The sequence below is a fragment of the Polypterus senegalus genome, chromosome 13 (genome assembly GCF_016835505.1).
Source record: "Polypterus senegalus isolate Bchr_013 chromosome 13, ASM1683550v1, whole genome shotgun sequence".
NCBI lineage: Eukaryota > Metazoa > Chordata > Cladistia > Polypteriformes > Polypteridae > Polypterus > Polypterus senegalus.
In genome coordinates this window covers 35,486,197-35,504,232 of record NC_053166.1, presented here as the reverse complement: position 1 = coordinate 35,504,232, position 18,036 = coordinate 35,486,197, and the positions used below count along the sequence as shown (strand labels likewise).

The following is an 18,036-nucleotide window of genomic DNA, read 5'->3' as shown; positions in this document are numbered from 1 at the left end:
AGGATTTAGGATTAAAATCGGAGCACCCACATGAAACATCTCTACTAATACAGACACAGAGACAAAGAGCGTTTAAACGCAAGCCACCCTTGGATCAGACCCATGCAGGGCCCCGGATCAGTGAGGCAGCAGCGCTAAACACGCTAATGAAGTGAACGGCAAGTCTTTACATGGGATACTGCGAGCTTGGAAGATGTTTAGCGCAATCATGTACTCGAAAAATATTTGTTGTCATTTCCTTTCTGACATTACTTCTTATTGTGCGAAGATGTTTAAAACAGATTATGTTGAAATCTCAGTTTAAGGTAATTACGGGTGAACATGTCTGTAGGTTTATAATAACAGGGGCTTAGTGCTCCCACAAACTCCTTTGTTGCACCGTCCCTGCTTTAGTCCTCTTTGCCGTCTCACTATAAGATGCAAGTGAGATGTTTTACTAGTCCTACAGTGAAGAAACATTCGATTTTTAACCGTCACAATGTTTTTTGATTAAAAGTCATATTTCTTTTCAATATTCAATGTTGATTGATTTTGACTGTATTTGAACAAATGTGTTTATAAAAATGTGTTGAAACTAAACATATTTTCTGTTCTGTTTCATTAGACTAATATATTAAGGCAAGTGTATTATTCAAGAGTGTTAAGATTGTGATTCTTACTTTTTATTCAAAAACCATTTGCAATGCCCTAATCTAATTTTACGTCTGCTTAATCCAATTCATGTTCACTGGGGACTGCAGCCAATGCCGAGTACAATCAGGCAATTCAGAGACTGAGTGGGGCAGGCGGTCCAAAATAAACCCCAAAGATAATCTGTTAATAAAAATATGAACGTTAATTATAATCGTCTCGTGGTTAACCTAAAAAAAAAAAAAAAAGTTGACCTAAACATAATTGAAGTCTTTAACTCCAGTAGTCAGCCGAAAAAGTCACCCTAAAAAGAAAGATCACACAAGATGGAAAGAATTATTTCAGTAATGTGCCTAAATATTAAATTCAAACAATCTATGAAAAAATATACAATTTTAATGATGTACCACACGGTTACACTTTCAACTTGAACTATCCACAAGAAAATAAATAAAAATCACTTACACTTTCATATAAGGACAATATTGTTGTTTACTTTAACTAAGGCGGTTTACAACATTTGGGAAATGATAAATTGTTTGTTATTCTAATTGAAGCACAGACAGGTAAAACGACGTGTTCGTAATGACACTGGGTCAGTATGGGAGATGAAACCACAACCTCAGAGCATGGAGTTCAAAGCCTTAACCACTACGCCACACTATCTCTCCTGCTATATGGGTAAAAATAAACATGAACACCGGGATGTGCAGGCAGAACCGAGCAGGGAAGGAGGGCTAAAGGCATCCTGCTGAAGATACGGACATCTCCGTAGGGATAATGGGGGCATCTGCCACGTCACATTGTCATGGAAAGCGTTACTATTACTTAACTGTGATGAATGTATTTGGTTGGGCTAAAGCCAACACATCCATACGAATGAAGACTCGCAGATTGTTTTTTTTTTTGAACAATGAATTGCAATCTTTTACATAATTGTCTGAAATTGTTTTGCTTTTACTCATTTAAATAAATGCATTTGTCTGGTTTGCTTAAAAATGGAGTGACTCGGCTTCAATATCCAATGGAGACATCCCGCGCTGTAATGCAATGCATACTAATAATTTCTAAAGTGTTACTTTGGGGGACAATATTTATGTATGTATCTAAAGAAATATTTATCAGAATGCTAAACCACCAGATGTACATAAGTTTTACAGAATTTCACTTTTTTGATTATATGTCCATAAGCTTTACAGTATATATCTATAAAATACTTCTTTCTTTCTTTCTTTCTTTCTTTCTTTCTTTCTTCACTTTTAAACAGAGCAATAATGAACCTGTTTGGTGTAAGCTCTGCATTTAAATTCCTTACGAATTCTACTGTAGAACACTTTTGGAAGTACTGACTTCAATTTTGTCAGAGATAACGTCTATTATTATTATTATTATTATTATTATTATTATTATTATTATTATTATAGTAGTAGTAGTAGAAATATAAATATACACGCCGAACTGGTTTGGAGGCAATTGGCAAATAATCTTAAATGTGTTTCAATGGTACATGGAAAAAGAAAGAAAGAAAGAAAGAAAGAAAGAATACCTTGTCGGATAGTTAGCAGACCAGAGTTCGTAACTATGATGAAGCAGAGTTAGCCACTGCGCTATATATTACACTATTACATTACACGCAATTCTCTAAGTTGTTTAAAGCAACTTAGAGCCAGAATACATTATTATTATTATTATTATTATTATTATTATTATTATTATTATTATTATTATTATTATTATACATCCATCCGTCCATTTTCTAAACACTCGTATCTATTGTATGCAGGGTGCAAGGCAGGAAGAATCCACGGACAAGGCTAACGTCTATCACCGGGTTAACACACACCTAACGGCCAATTTAACAATCACAATTCACCTAAGCTGCATGTCTCAGGACTGATTTATTATTAATATCACAAGCAGCTGCCCTTACACTTTTTGTATTTTCCCTTATAACGTAAACTAAAGCATATGGCACTTCGGTAATTTACCCGACAAGAAAGCGGCTCGTGAAGCGTTTTTATAGGGTTTTGGTTCTCTTGACCTGACCAGAAAAGATAAATGCATGACTGGCTCTTAATTTTTTTTTTTTAACTAATCGTACATATAAGAGCTTTCTGACACTCAACGCCGTCACTTTAAGAATTGCAAGCTATCACTTTTTTCCAAGATTGCACATTGCTGTTTTAGATTTTAATTCTTCATGGGTGTTTAATCTCATTTGTTGGGATTGGAATTCAATTAGTGCTCAATATGAAATACATGTTCCTATAGTGAAGGGGCGCAGAGGATTATCTTCAAATGCCATTCAACAATTAAAAAGCACGAAGCGCGGGGCACGCCTGTCCACATGAAAGAAAACTGACTATTTCGTCTCATTAATTTCAATCAACTGAAGATTTATATAAAAATGTTAAGGAAGAAGATCTAAGATACGGGTGAGGTGAGCTCTGTGCTGGCAGTATGCTGCTGATAAGCCGAGGTGAGGTGATTTCCGAAAGGGTTTCCCGGTCATTTTAAACAAGAATTATATTACAACAACAATTTGGAATAAACCTATTTATATGTCGTTATAAAATAAATAAATAAACACTGCCCAAAAAACAAACAAACAAAAAAAAACATGCCATAAAACTTCTATTGGCTTGGAGCAGATGGGACCTAGGATTAAATTCCCTCTATAGCTTCTTATTTGTACTTCAAACGATTTGCGTGACATTTTCTATTAATGACCATTTGTACAAAGTGTCTGGATAACACCCTTCCCGTTAGACCTGCTTTTAAAAAGGCGTTATCAGTGTTCATCAGTTGAAGGGTTTGGTGATGCTGATAACGTCTCGTCTACTCAATAGGAGCGCACCAAACAGGTGGGGTTCCCATCCGGCCAAAATCCCAGGCATTCAGCCGTTTGCTTTTGAATTACTCAGCAGAAAAAGTCCAAAGCGATACGCGTGTTTATGTATTAATAAACTAAACGTGTATTTACATATTGCTGAGGTTAAGAGCGCCCTAATTAATTGATGAACATTGCATTGCCTGTTAATGTATTTAGTATTGTTTTTAATAAAAATAATAATAATCATCATTTTTATTATAAATAATCTAATGCATAAAAATCAGGATGGTTTATCTGATTAGCTACTTAGTCAATTAAATGATCATGAAAGTGCTGGGCGAATAAACGTTGTAAGGTTGCGAAGGAGATTTATCTTTGACGCAAGGCAATAGTTTACCACGAAATATAGTCCAGACAAGTTTACAATGGTACACAAAAATCTGCAGTTCTTAGCTTTAAAACTAATGTAAACCAAAGATAAAGTGAATTTGTAGACCACAGAAAGTCCAGCCCAGAGAGACAATGAATGTCGGTCATAGGTATTTTAAACAAAATCGGTAGTTTAAATTATTGAATACTGTAAACAAAATAATAATAATAATAATAATATATAGGGATTCCTGTGATAGGAGGTTTTTCTTCATTCTTTTGATTACGTTAAAAATAACACCCAAAACACCAATATTATTTTACTTTTTTAACAAATTTTAATTTTGATTATGGAAAAAAAAATATTTCCTTAGAATAATTTTATTACAGTTCACATGGTTTAAAATTTTTTTAACCTTAGAAGGTAACTTTATACAACCAAGACAGTAAAAATATTTTACAAGCATTGTTTTTCAAAGAAGCCAAAACAAACAAACAAAATCAATAAAACTGGACACCAAACATTTTTTTTTCTTCTTTTTTTTAAATATAGAAAGCGTCACATTTCAGCATTTATTTATACATCATGGCAAGTTCAGCAGAAGCAATTCCGTTCGTCATTACAGTTTCTTTCTCTTTCTTTCTTTCTTTCTTTCTTTCTTAATATGGAACTATTTAAATATTCTTTGCTGAGTCCATAATTTAAATAAACAGCAACGTCTTCCACGGAACGGCAACTTTAGACTGGAATCATTTCTTATTATTTTTTTAATATCCGTTAATTGCGAATAAATTGTGATGTATTTATATATATGTATATTCTAAAAATAACACATGCCGTAATCTCTAACAACCCCAGAGCCTTTAAAAAATCGAGACCTCCAAAACCAGTCATTTGAATCTGTTGCACACTCAGCACAAGTGTTGCCGGCTCCACAAAATGTTTCAACGTCACGTCGAGTTTCTCCGGCTTGTCGCTGGCACTGAACTGCACATTCAAAGGCGGCGGGCAGGTGGCTGTCCGCGTCGTGCCTTTGGATCTGAGCTGAAACGGGCTGTCAGTTGAATCAGAGGAGGGCATGCGATTTCCATGGAGGTTTTTGAGCGATTCGCTTTCTGCTTCTTTTTTTACTGTAAATCATGCTTGTCATAACGGAGCGACCTCTTTACAGACTCCCTTGTAAAACTCCATATGGCATTTGAAATAATAAATAACGCGTGTCACAACTGGTCTGTATCACTGCTTCCTGACTAAGTAAAATACCCAAAGTACAATCTTTAGAAATCTCTTTTTAGTTTCTGACTTTTCTGATAATAAACGCCCATCAAATAATACTTCCCCTTTTCCACATAAGGTTCAATGAAAACGTGTCAAAGTATTATTCAAGATCTAAATTGTTAAGCTCTGACTTCCGTCGCTGTGGTTTTGCCTTTAGTTTCCTGATCGGCGAGGGTCTTGCGTAGCTGAGCTCTCCAAACACTTGCTTATCCCCTTGCTTATGCTTCGGCGTTCATTCCTCTAACGGCTCCTTTTAAGTTTGTGTGCTTTATATATTAATGGATGAACTAATCAGCAGATACGGACAAATGCATTAAGCCAAACAGAATTCCAAACTTCACATTCAGTGAAACGGTTCATATAAGATGTTAACCCTTTTTTTAATCATTGATTAAATAAAAAAATAAAAAATAAAAACACAATTACAGTTCTGTCTTTCCTCCCGAAAGATGTTGCAAATGCTGATACCATTTAATTAAATAATACTGTAGGTGGACGCTTCTGGGGACTATGCGTGACACAGGAACTGGAAACATCTTGCAGTTTTTTATGTAAAGCATTAGGTGGCATATGGTGCTTAGTTTAATTATAACAATGGATAAAACAGTGTGCAATTTGAAAAATATTTTCCAAAAAAAAAAAAACTTTAGGGAGACCTTAGTGTCTACAGTCTCTGTCTGGCAGGCGATTCTTCCTTTGCTGTTAAGTAATTGCATTGCCGGAGAGTTTCAGACTAGCCATGGGGCGTTTGTAGAACAGAGCGCACCAGCTTAATGGCTCACCACTTACTGTGATCAGACACTATTAGAGGTGAACCACTTACAGAGTCAGACAAATTCTCCGCTTGCTTTGCTCAAGATGGCCTTTAATACATTGTCACGATTTAAAAAAACAAAACAAACTACACTCTTAAGAAGAAAGGTGCTGCAGTGGCTCTTCAGAGCCTGGCCACTGGATAGCCATTTTTGGTTCCTTAAAGAACCATCCGCATCAAGGTTGAGGGAAGAACCTTTTATTTATTCAGATCCATAACAGGCTTAATACATAAGTGTGGACAGATGATAACAGGTTAGTGAAATGCCAGTGGGTCCCTGATTTTTCAATGGTCTCTTGCTGTACTCAATAATGCCTGCTAAGTTTGGGCCTTCTTGGTCTGTTAGAATAGCCTCTGCTAGGCTGCCTTTAAAAAGTCTGGCTTTGAACCTTTTTAAAGCCCAAAGAGCCCCCTTCCTGAATGAAACGGTTCTTTGTCTAGCTAATGTTCTCCAAGGAACCACACAAACCAGCAAGGTGCCACTACAGAACTATTATTTTTAAGAGTGTATTCACATTTATGTGAAAATGAGTGTGAATGTCATTAGACAGGATTAAAATGACATCTCTACATATTAAATATAGATTTGAACAGTGAAACGTAATTATTGTCATTAATATTTCTGGTCCGCAAATTCAAAATAATAGGAATTAAAAGAACATATGAAAACTTAAATATCATGGCCTCCTGATCATGAAACAACAGTGATGTGTTGGCGGTAAAATGTACACAAGTCAAGAAGTTCACTTTTGCCTTCACTACAATTAACCAGCCTTGCGACTGCTCCCCATGACTGAGATCAGCATTCCAGATTCGGATTGAGGTGTGGTGTAGACGGCTAACAGACGGGTTCTCCAATCGCACGGGTTTTGGTTTTTTTTTTTCCAAATACATGCGCTGCCCTTTCTCTTTCGTGGTGTTGGCCTCACGTGTTTGCTGCCATGCGATCACATCATGATTCATTACACTTGTTTTCCTGTTGCTTGATAAATCAGATGCCGTTAATTACCAAAAGAGTCAACTAAAAACTTGTTTACCTATAAGGAAGACATATTGAGGTGATAAATCTGTAAAGAAGTGTATGATTAAGATATTACAGCAACATTAACGTAAAGTTTCAAAAACCTTGACGTTTTTACAGCTTTCCATCCTGGTATTAGAACTGGGATAGAGAATACGCAGTAACTTGCATCATACTGTTTGCATTTGTCAGGCGTTATTAATCAAGGCCGTAAATATAGCATCGGGCCTAATTGTTTTCCCTATGTCTTATTTTACATAATTTTGTCCTTTAGCCATTTGCCACAAAAAGCTATATAAGACAGATAAGACAGAACAATTTGAATTGATTTTCATGTTTCGTATTTTTACAAGGGTGCCCCACCCAGAGCTGGTTCCTGTATTATGCCGGGTGGTGTTGGGGTTGGCTTTAGCTCCCAGCGACCACACGCTGAAACAGACAGGTTCTGAATTTATTTATTTATTCATTTTTAACAGTGTCACATAACAAATTAAAATAATAAGCTACAGGAGTTGGTAGAGTAGATTGGAGCCTGGGTATGTGTTTCATGGCGGCTACAAAGCAGATAATTAATTTAATGTGTTTGTAATCTATGGATTATTTCACAAATGCTGCTGCATTTGTCAAAATTAGGAACACAATATGTGTTCACGTTACCAGAAGATACAAATCATTCTTTATAAGGAATGGTTTATTTTTTACAGTGGTCTTTGATGGAAAATAATGAGTCTGGTGCTTTCTACAGTTTATTATTCTTAAAGAACCCGATGATGCACTAAATGTGCCTCCTGACAAGTTATGGCCTGATCTGTTCTGCTTGTTAGCTATACAACAGTATCATAGATCATCCCAATTAATGGCAGGGGAAATTAATTCAAACATGAACAGACTGATAAGCCTATGTCACCACTTGTGTGATGGCTCCCTAAATTTACTTGAGAAATAATAGGGAAAAAAAAAAACAACAAACATGCCTTAAACTGTTTGGGAATGGCACCACTCTGTTTCTGTAGCACTTTTTAATCCCCCACCACCACCCCCACCCCTCCCCAACACCCCTCCTCGTCTCCATTTGTGTTGGATTTCTCTCACATGTTCTCTAATTTGTCACTATTGCAGTGTTAACAGTTTATAACTCTCACAAGCAGATCATCTTTCCTACGCGATTACGGTTTGTACAAGTTGGAGCTGTCCTGGTGTTTTCTGCTTCTCTGCCTATCAGTCTTCCGAGATGATATCAATATCTTCAGGGCTTCCTTGGCGAGTGGCCACCCTCCAACGATTCACATGTTGATTGCCTTTCCTTTTCTGTTGGGATTCAGGGGATTCCTCTTCCAGCTTTTGCCTCTTGTGTTTTGTCCGTCTATTCTGGAACCATACCTTTACCTAGAAAATGAAGGACAGGAGGTTTATTTGAGAGGAACCATTGGATGAAGGTCATTTCTACATTGCTCTGGTTAGAAGTTGCGGATACATAAGTCAGCTTGGAAATGTGACAATGAACTTCTAGACCACCAGGCTAAAAATGATTGAAAATATGTCCACATTTTTACATTGATAAATATTATATTTTACATATATGGATACATTGTTGTCCACCCATCCATGTACTGAACCATCTTGTCAATAATAGATTCAACAGGTTCTCTGTGCAGCCTATAGTTCCAGGCAGGAACCAACCCAAGACCAGATGCCATTCTTTTACAAGTTTCACACATTCATACAAGGAAAATTTAGAGTAACTGTTCACCTGCACGTGCCTGATCTTTGGGAATTTCAGAGGAAACCTGAGAACACAGCAAAGAATCCTCAGAAAAAGAACTTGTTAACTATGCACAGAAAGGGACTGGACCAGGAATCGCACACTGGACCAAGGCGGAAACCACTGTTCCATACTGCCCACCTAAAATGTTCCATCCATCCATCTGTTAGACCTTTATGGGGATTGTGGTTAGTAGGGCCTATTTTGCCAATGTTATGGTTAAGGCAGGATCCAACACTGAACGTGATGCCCGCTCACAGTGCACACACACACACACACACATAGTGGGACAACTCACTGCAACCATCGAACCTAATATGAGCATCATGGGATACAGAGAAACCATGTATATAATGCATATATAACACCAATCAGTCATATTTGAATACCAGATCCCTAGAGCTGAGAGGTAAAAGCACAATTATGTACTATATTGACAAAGATACACATTTTACTTCAATAGCAGCATTTTTAAAAATCTGTTTTCCAAATTAGTAGCTAATACAAAAGTACATTTTGCTGGGAACAAGATGATTATAGTGGCTTTAAAACAGGTCATGTTAAAATCCAACCTCTGCCTCACTCCAATTGATAAAGATGATCTTCCTCTTTCTCGCTCTACATTTTCATAAATGAGCCAACTTGCTTTAAAGAAAAGTCGCGTTCATTGTGGAAACAGAGAAACATGCAAATGTCCAGGAGAGAGTTACTGGGTCAGAGCTAACAATACAGCAGGAAACGGGACAATTCATAGAAACAGCACACAAACTCCACATAGACACAGACGACCTAGGATTTAAAAATGCAAAGCAACAAACTAACCACTGTGTCACCTTGCTTCCCAAATTAATTACTATTTTAACAGAAAACAAAAAGCCTTTAGTTTAAATATAGAGTGTTTCAACAGTGAATGCCATCTCAAGGCACTTTACAAATCCAGTCTCCTAGCAGAACAGTAAAGATGGATCACTGACAGGTAAAGTGACTTTCTCAGGGTCCCACAGTGATCGTAAGTGGGGAGACATCTAAAATACTTGTAGGGGTGTCATAAAGTCCCAAAATGCCACGATGTTACAGCACACTAAATTGCATGGACTCAGTGTGATATTTGCTGGGGCTTAGCCTACCTAAATGACCTCCTGGAGACGAGTCTGCAGTGCTTCACTGCTGAGAACTGAACCTGCAATCTTCTGGTTTGGAGTTCTGCACCACATCTCTAATACAACCACACTGCCTAATACAGGCAGCTATCATGGATGACAATAAAACTGGCTAAAAAATCAATCGTCTTCATCTTCTTAAATATTAAACAGGCCATCTAGAATGGATAAATCCCTAACAAACGGATCTTCTTGTTCTCCTTCTTCTTTACTATACATCTTACTCAATTGGTCATTAAAATGGATAGATAGATAGATGTATAGATGGATAGATAGATAGATAGATAGAGTAAGGCACTATATGATAGATAGATAGATGTATTAGGCCCACACATGGACTTGGCAGAGCTGGAGCTGTAAGGCCAAAGCCCTAACTACTGTCCCAAAATGCTGCCTATTACAAACGTGTGCAACATATGTCAAAAAAAACGCCCCAGAAACACCACATATAGTAAACTTTCCTAAATATTACTTGACTCTCTTGGCACCAGGCGACTTCTGTTTATGCCTAGCCCATGTCTGTAGGCTGAATATGGCCTGTAAACCGCATAAATGTAAGTAAAGGTTAAGATGTATATAGTATAAATTATACACCATTATTGACAGTGGAAAATCATTAGTAATAAGGGGTATTCCATATATAACTCTTAAATCACACAGATCAAGTTGATGCAGTTTTGGGGGATTTTTTTTCAATTTTAAGTGACAGGCTTTTATCTTTATTACAGGTATGTAAGAGCAGTGTCAAAAGTAAATGATTAAATTACCCCTTTGTGATTGCCGTTCTATATGTTGTGTGTGTCATTTGACTGAAATGAGTACTACTTTTCATGCTGTAATGACAGGCATGTGGCCTGCAAGGTTTTCTCTTTCAGGCGACAGGATCAGAATCGCTTGCAGGGCTCGCGTCAAACCTGTTTAGCTTTGAAAGCTTTACCGCACTATAATATATAGGTTAAATAATACATAAAAATGTTAAACACCAAACGGGTATTTTTTTGGAGGAAAAAAAAAGTCTTTATGGTCACGTAAAAAAAGAGTTTCTTTGAAACAATTAAAAACTAAAAATTACAGGTCTTAAATCTGCAGAGAGTGAGCTTTACCTGAGGCATCAGCGTTATCAACGCTCTGTAATCACAGACTTGTGTTTTTGTCTGAAGCCATAAAAATCTGAGGATCATGTTTCTTGTACTTTCAGATCTGTCCTAATAAAAAAGTAAATCACCACAAACCCTTTAAAAAAAAAAATCTGATGTTTTACGTCAGCTTGCAGCGGGCTGCCATTCTGCAGTGAATAAAGCCATTTCCTCAATTTATTGGCATTAAATTGTAGTTGTTGGCATTGCAGATGACATGGCAGAAGAAGTTATATCTGGGGATTTCCCGGGTTAAATTATGACTTTAATAAGCATTTGCTCTTCAGCTTCGTTCTTACATGCTGGCTCAATGTAAAAGTCAACATTCTCAAAACCATTTAATTCAATTCAAAATGGCGGGGTAATACTGGTAGCACTGGGTACAAAGCAGAAACCCACCATAGATGGAGTATCTCATAACCTATAGTGTACACACACACAAACAACTCAACAAAGGACCAATTTAAAACCACCAGCCTAATCTACATGACAAAGAGAACGAAGGCAATGCCAACCCAGATAGTGACTGGACATGGGTGTTGAACCAAGGACACTGGATCCAGGAAGCAGCTGCACTAACCACCATGTTGCCAATGGAAAATGTCAACTACTGCAATTGATGCAGTTTGGAGCAATTTAAACAAAAGTACAGATTATGAAAAATGTGAAACAAATAAAATAATTTCAGATACGGCTTTCATCAGGCTTTGATGGAAGAAAAATATTCAAAGCTTATTAATTTTATGAATAATTTAAAATACTACACTTTCCACTACCTTACAAACCTGACAACAAATTTCAAACTGAATTATCCATCCCAAGTGGGCAAAGACCTGATGCCCATCTATGCAGCAATAGATACCAGCTCTGATCAAGGTGCCCATCCATCAGGGCACATTCACCCACACAACATAATAATGTTTATCCGCATTTTGAATCGGTGCCTGACATTTGTTCTTAGATGTGGCTAATATGGTGTGAAAAAGTCACTAAGTGCTTCTATTAGCATAAGGACATAAGAAATTTGACAAACGAGAGGAGACCATTCAGTCCATTAAGCCCATTGGTTCAACTAATAGCTACACTGTCCCAATATCTCATCCAGATTCTTCTTAAAGGTTGTCAAGGTTTAAGCTTTAAACGGTAGTTTGTTCCAGACTCCCACAACTCTTTGTGTAAAAAAATGTGATTTCTGTTTTCAGTCCTAAATGCACCTCCCCTTAATTTCCACTGGTGTCCTCTGGTACGTGATTCACATCCTGTTCAGCTGAAATAATTCTGCTGGAGCTACTCTATCAATGCCTCGTGTTTCATCATTTATTACAATATTGACAGCGCATAATTTACTGAAGGTGAGTTTATCTATATATGAGCATGGGAAAGGTGCCATATAAATAAAATGTATTAGTATTATTATTATTAATTTGGTATTTATAATAAAATACAGAGCACCCACCATTCTGTGTTTTACTCAACAATCCTTCTATTTTCTTACCCACTTACTTACAGTAGTTCATGGTCACAATAGCACTGAATGCAAGGTGGAAACCAGCCCTAGAGGGAATGCTAGTGTCTTACTGGGCGCATTGGCACACTTAAACACCTTCACTTTATTATATTGGACACGTTTAGAGTCTACAGTGACCCTACCCTGCACATCTTTAAAGTGTGGGAGGAAAACCAGATAAAAATCAAATAAGAAACATAAAGGGAACATGGAAACCCTCCACAAACAGTGAACTCAATATCAGTAATGCAGCAACCCTAACCCCTGCATGTATTAGTACCAGACCTAATTTAAGAGAATGTCCAAAATTCATATTTTGTCAAAATTAATCTTGGTGGACTGAATAAAGGATTAAATTAATAAAGTACTGCGGTGGGTTGGCACCCTGCCCAGGATTGGTTCCTACCTTGTGCCCTGTGTTGGCTGGGATTGGCTCCAGCAGACCCCTGTGACACGGTATTTGGATTCAGTGGGTTAGAAAATGGATGGATGGATATTTTGTCAAAATTAATCTTGGTGGGTTAAAAGGGTTAAATTAATAAAGCACTGCGGTGGGTTGGCACCCTGCTCAGGATTAATTCCTGCCTTGTGCCCTGTGTTGGCTGGGATTGGCTCCAGCAGACCCCTGTGACCCGGTATTTGGATTCAGCGGGTTGGAAAATGGATGGATGGATGGATTAATAAAGCAAAATCAGACTCTGCCGTAGTTATTGTCTTGTGCGAACTGAACGAATTGGCCTAGCATCGTCATGCACCTCAAATTACATCAGCATATCCTGCACAATCTTTTCAGTCACTTAAATGTTTTCAAACACAAATGTACATCATTAGCAATACAGAAAACAAAGAATTATAAATAAATTAAAATACGTAATTCAAAACAAATCGAGAATTCATCCACTTTGGAAGGCACATTCAATGATCGAATTGTGCAACCTTTACTTTGGAACAATCTGTTCTTTTTCTCACCCTCGGCTTTTCTGTCCCTACACAAGTCTATGGAACTGCTGGCTAAAGGATGGTCAAGGAATCAGCAAACTGGAAAGAAATCCTCCAAGAAACAAAATGGTCCACTTGGGCAACAGGAGAAACTTAAAAAGAAGGTGAGAGACAACAGACACCCCAGCCATTAAAGAAATGCGAAAGGAGGTGTCATTAATAGCGGCCATAATTCTGATTCCGAGGTGAGCATTCTTGTGATTAGGGAATCACTTGACCTCTTTAAAATGGGAACCACTGGAGCTTTGTAAGACCTTCCTGTGGTTTTATACATTTATTTCACGGACTTTGGCATCCACCCACAACTCAAGGAGCCGTCCATGTACATACAGCCTGTAAAAGCTGAAGTTGAGGATACTTTCAATGTCTTCCATTAATAGCTCTATCCGCTATGGTCATTCTAAAGTGATAATTTTAGGGCAATAATAACACACCTTGATGCTTCAATCTTCACATTCACTCATTTCAAAGTATTGTAATACAAGGAAAGGTGGTCACATCCCATTTTGGTTTCTATTTATATCTTTAGATAAAAATAATAATAATTCTTTACAGGCCATTACTCAAAGTGCATTAGTGAGTGGGGAGCAACTATAGTTACCATTAATGTGCAGCATCCACCTGCCATTTTTGTGCCAGTATGCTCACCACAATTGAGCTGTTAGGTGGTAAAGTGGTGAGAGAGTGAGCCAATTAAAGACAGGATAATTAGGGGGCCAGAATGACTAGGCCCTGGAGGACAATTTAGCCTGGACAGTGGGATATACCCTTCTCTTTAAAAAGGATATCCAGGGATCTTTTATGACTACAGAGAGTCAGGGGCACGGTTTTACATCTCATCCAAAGGACAGTGCCATTTTTAGAGCACAGTGTCCCCTTCACTGCACTGAGGCATTGGGATCCACATTCAGACCACATGGTATGCGCCCACTTCTGGCCTCACCAACTCCTCTTCCAGCAGCAACCTAAGCTTTTTCCTAGATGGTCTCCATTCCAAGTACTGGTTGGGCCCAGACATGCTTAGCTTCAGGTGGATGACCTCTTCTGAAGTGGACTGCCGAGCTTTGTTGAGCAGAATGACCTGCTCTCATCAAGATTGTTCTAATGCTCTGATGTATGTGGTTCCCCCGACATCCTGAAGCCATGAAGGTTATGCTAATTGTTTATTTCATATTGGCCACAAGTGACTTGAGTAAAGGGGGTGTTTGTGAGTGTGCCCTGCAATAGGCTAACACTCTCTCCATGGTTGGTTTCAGCCTTGCACTTGATGCTGAATTTCACAACACTGACCTGAAGTGGGTTCAATGGATTTATTGTATCTGTTAGTTAAAGCTCAATGACGACAATGATGGTCAATATCTCTTTCTTTTGTTCCAGGTGGATGGATAAAGTAAAAAAAAAAGATCTGAAAGAGGAGGGCTTGACTGGCAAGGAGGTGCAGGACCAAACTGTTTGGAGAAGGTTGATCAAGCACATTAACCCCACAACAAGAAGAAGGAGAAGAAGAGACTCCCTATGTAGACAAATGAGAAAGCCTTTGAAATCATTCATTTGCAACAGTTCCTATTTTACATGTTAACCTTAGTGCACCTGTTCAACATGTTAAATGAAGTTAATGAACTATAAGTGATCCCATTTATGCAGAGCCCTGCCAAAGACTACCAACTAGTCCAGGGTTGGTTCCTGCTTTGTGCTTAAAAATGTTGTTGCAATGATATATATTGTTTAAAATTCAGGAAGCTGAATTGTATATTTCGTAATGTTATGGTTTAACGTTATAATGTTAGTACCAGTTGGATGAGTTCTCCAAGACTGTGAATATGTCTGACTGTTACAACTGACGTGGACTCAACAGAAGTTTATTTTTTCCATGGATGCTGCTGACTGGAGTTTTTGTTTTCCTCTCTACTGTTAATTATTTTAACAGGCAGATATTCTAACTGCTTTGTTTTCCTATCTCTGTTAACAAGTCTGAGTCTTTATGTGTATTCTTTATGTACTGTAATGAGTAATTTGTAAACTTTGTAATTGCACTTTATCTGTGAATTTGTTACAGAACTCTGAGCCTGCACTCAGTAAAGAGCGCTATATAAACATAAACGAAATCGAGCTGAATCTTAAAGTTGAATACTTCTAATGAGGATTGATTGCATGCCAGGTTTTATTTATTTATGAATTACAGGGAAGTCAAATGCTTGACTAGCATTTGCTCTTCCAACCTTACATGTCTTACCTGAGTTTCTGTGAGACACAAGCCGTTGGCCAGCTGTTTTCTCTCTGCTCCCACTACATAGTGGTTTTTTTCGAAGGCGCGCTCCAGCCTCAGAAGTTGAGAAGGCGAGAAAGCAGTGCGAATTCGTTTTGGCTTGCGAGAGAATGGACCATGCAGGAGGAGGCTTTCTGGACTACTATCCTCACCTGAGAGAGACAGAAAAAGAGGGAAGCAAAAACAGCTCATTAAAAACTGTGCAGAACTCTGGAAACAACACTTGGAAGAAGGAAACTTTTAGAGTTGAGTGTTGGTGGCAAAAATATTCAGTCTTGTGCGAATGAGATTCATGGTGGTAGAAGACATTTTGTACCCAAGAGAAACACATTTGTACTCATCAATTGAACTGGTACACTTGGTTGACATGGTGACACAGTGGTTGTGGCTGCTGCGTGAGACTGAATTTCTATGCAGTGTTAGCTTGCTTTCTTTACATATTCCAATTTCCTTCCATTACCCCTTGTGATTTGTAGTTAGAATAAGGTCACCATCTTTCTTGCATGCCATAAAAAGGTGACTAAAGGAGGTTGGCGTGAAGAGAGTACAAAAAGTTCTGCTCAGCTACCTCCTATGAGGGGGGCAGCCTTGCAATCAGAATGAACCCAAAAAATGGCCCTTAAACTAGTAGAGAGTTCCATCCATCCATCCATCTATCCATCCATCCTCTTCCACTTATCCGAGGTCGGGTCGTGGGGGCAGCAGCTTGAACAGAGATGCACAGACTTCCCTCTCCCCGGCCACTTCTTCTAGCTCTTCCGGGAGAATCCCGAGGCGTTCCCAGGCCAGCTGGGAGACATAGTCCCTCCAGCGTGTCCTGGGTCTTCCCCGGGGCCTCCACCATGGTTGGATGTGCCCGGAACACCTCACCAGGGAGGCATCCAGTAGGCCTCCTGCTCAGATGCCCGAGCCACCTCATCTGACTCCTCTCGATGCGGAGGAATAGTGGCGCTACTCTGAGCCCCTCCCGGATGACTGAGCTTCTCACCCTATCTTTAAGGGAAAGCCCAGACACCCTGCGGAGGAAACTCCTTTCAGCCGCTTCTATTTGCGATCTCGTTCTTTCGGTCACTACCTAGTAGAGAGTTACCCCAGTTTTTTTTGCAACCCAGAGACTTACATGTTAGCTTAAATGTCACAAGATTAGCTTGTGGTATGAGTGAGTGTGCCCTGTGGTGGACTGGCAACCCACCCAGGGCAGGTCTGTGTCTGCTGATATAAAATTAAGACTTTTGAGGACCACGTTGAAGGGTTAAAAATGTATGGAGAACGTTAAAAAGTTTCCGTAGTTTTACATTTTCATTGGAAACGGTGAAGGTGGGAGGAGTAGTAATTGGGCATTAAAAAGTTGGTACGATGCTGGGAAAATAACATCGCATACGAAGGTGACTATGTAGAAAAGTGATGTCATTTGTGTTTGAAATTCTTAATTAATAAGAGTTAAAAAATACATTAGCTAAATGGATTGACTTAATCACTTTTTAAACAGTATTAATATTTGTGCGGTTCAGATTTGTACTCTAGATTACAGGAAGGCTTAAAAACCTTTAAATGTTTCAGAGTCTGCTGTTTTCTTTCTTCAGAAAGCCATTGCAAAACCTTGGACAAAACTCAAAGGGACAATAGAAGGCCCAAGAGACTTATCCTCAACCAGCAAGGGCAATGCATGGTCCAAAAGAATTGCCCCTAATGAGGAGCTCCCTTTTCATGTAAAATAAGTCACGTTAGGAAACAAAGCAGCATAGCATCAATGAGCAGACAGACAACCTGCGTCGGTGATATCACTGTCAGACATGGTTAAAGCTCTTTAAAGATGGCAATATTGTTATTGTAGTAACAAAGAAGAAATGGATCTTCAGAAGGATTCTATGCATGATCCATGGACTTTGGAGAACATGTTGGATGTTGGTTAGACATGCAAGTAAGAATTTTGCTGAACTCTGTATAGTGAGTCAAAGTGTCAGCCATTATCTTATATGTAAACATGAACACAAGAGTAAGACAGGTGATGCCACTTTTCATTCAGGTGTGAGACCCCTGGCGGATTTAGTGATTTAGGTACAGTACATTATAATATTGGCAGACATTTTCTGTAGCTGCAATATGCAATTACATTTGGTAAGACCTTTGTAGATATAATCGGCACGGCTAGACTTTTTTTATACTCTCCAGTGTCCTGTACATTGCTCGGCTGAGAGTCTGCTGACCCTGACAGTATATTTAAATCTACCCATCATCGGACTCATTTCACACACCATAA

At 38.4% G+C, this 18,036-nt stretch overlaps 1 protein-coding gene across 1 annotated transcript in view; it reads right to left on the bottom strand.

Moving 5' to 3' along the window:
- Positions 1-8,001: 8,001 nt before the first annotated feature.
- Positions 8,002-18,036, bottom strand: part of emx3 (empty spiracles homeobox 3) — a 36,207-nt gene continuing 26,172 nt past the window's right edge. Inside the window, exons 2-3 of the mRNA XM_039775045.1 lie at positions 15,744-15,928; positions 8,002-8,332 (exon numbers count right to left, since the gene is read on the bottom strand). Coding sequence (XP_039630979.1) covers positions 8,165-8,332; positions 15,744-15,928 — 353 coding nt within the window. The 3' untranslated portion in view covers positions 8,002-8,164. The remainder of the gene's footprint in view (positions 8,333-15,743; positions 15,929-18,036) is intronic.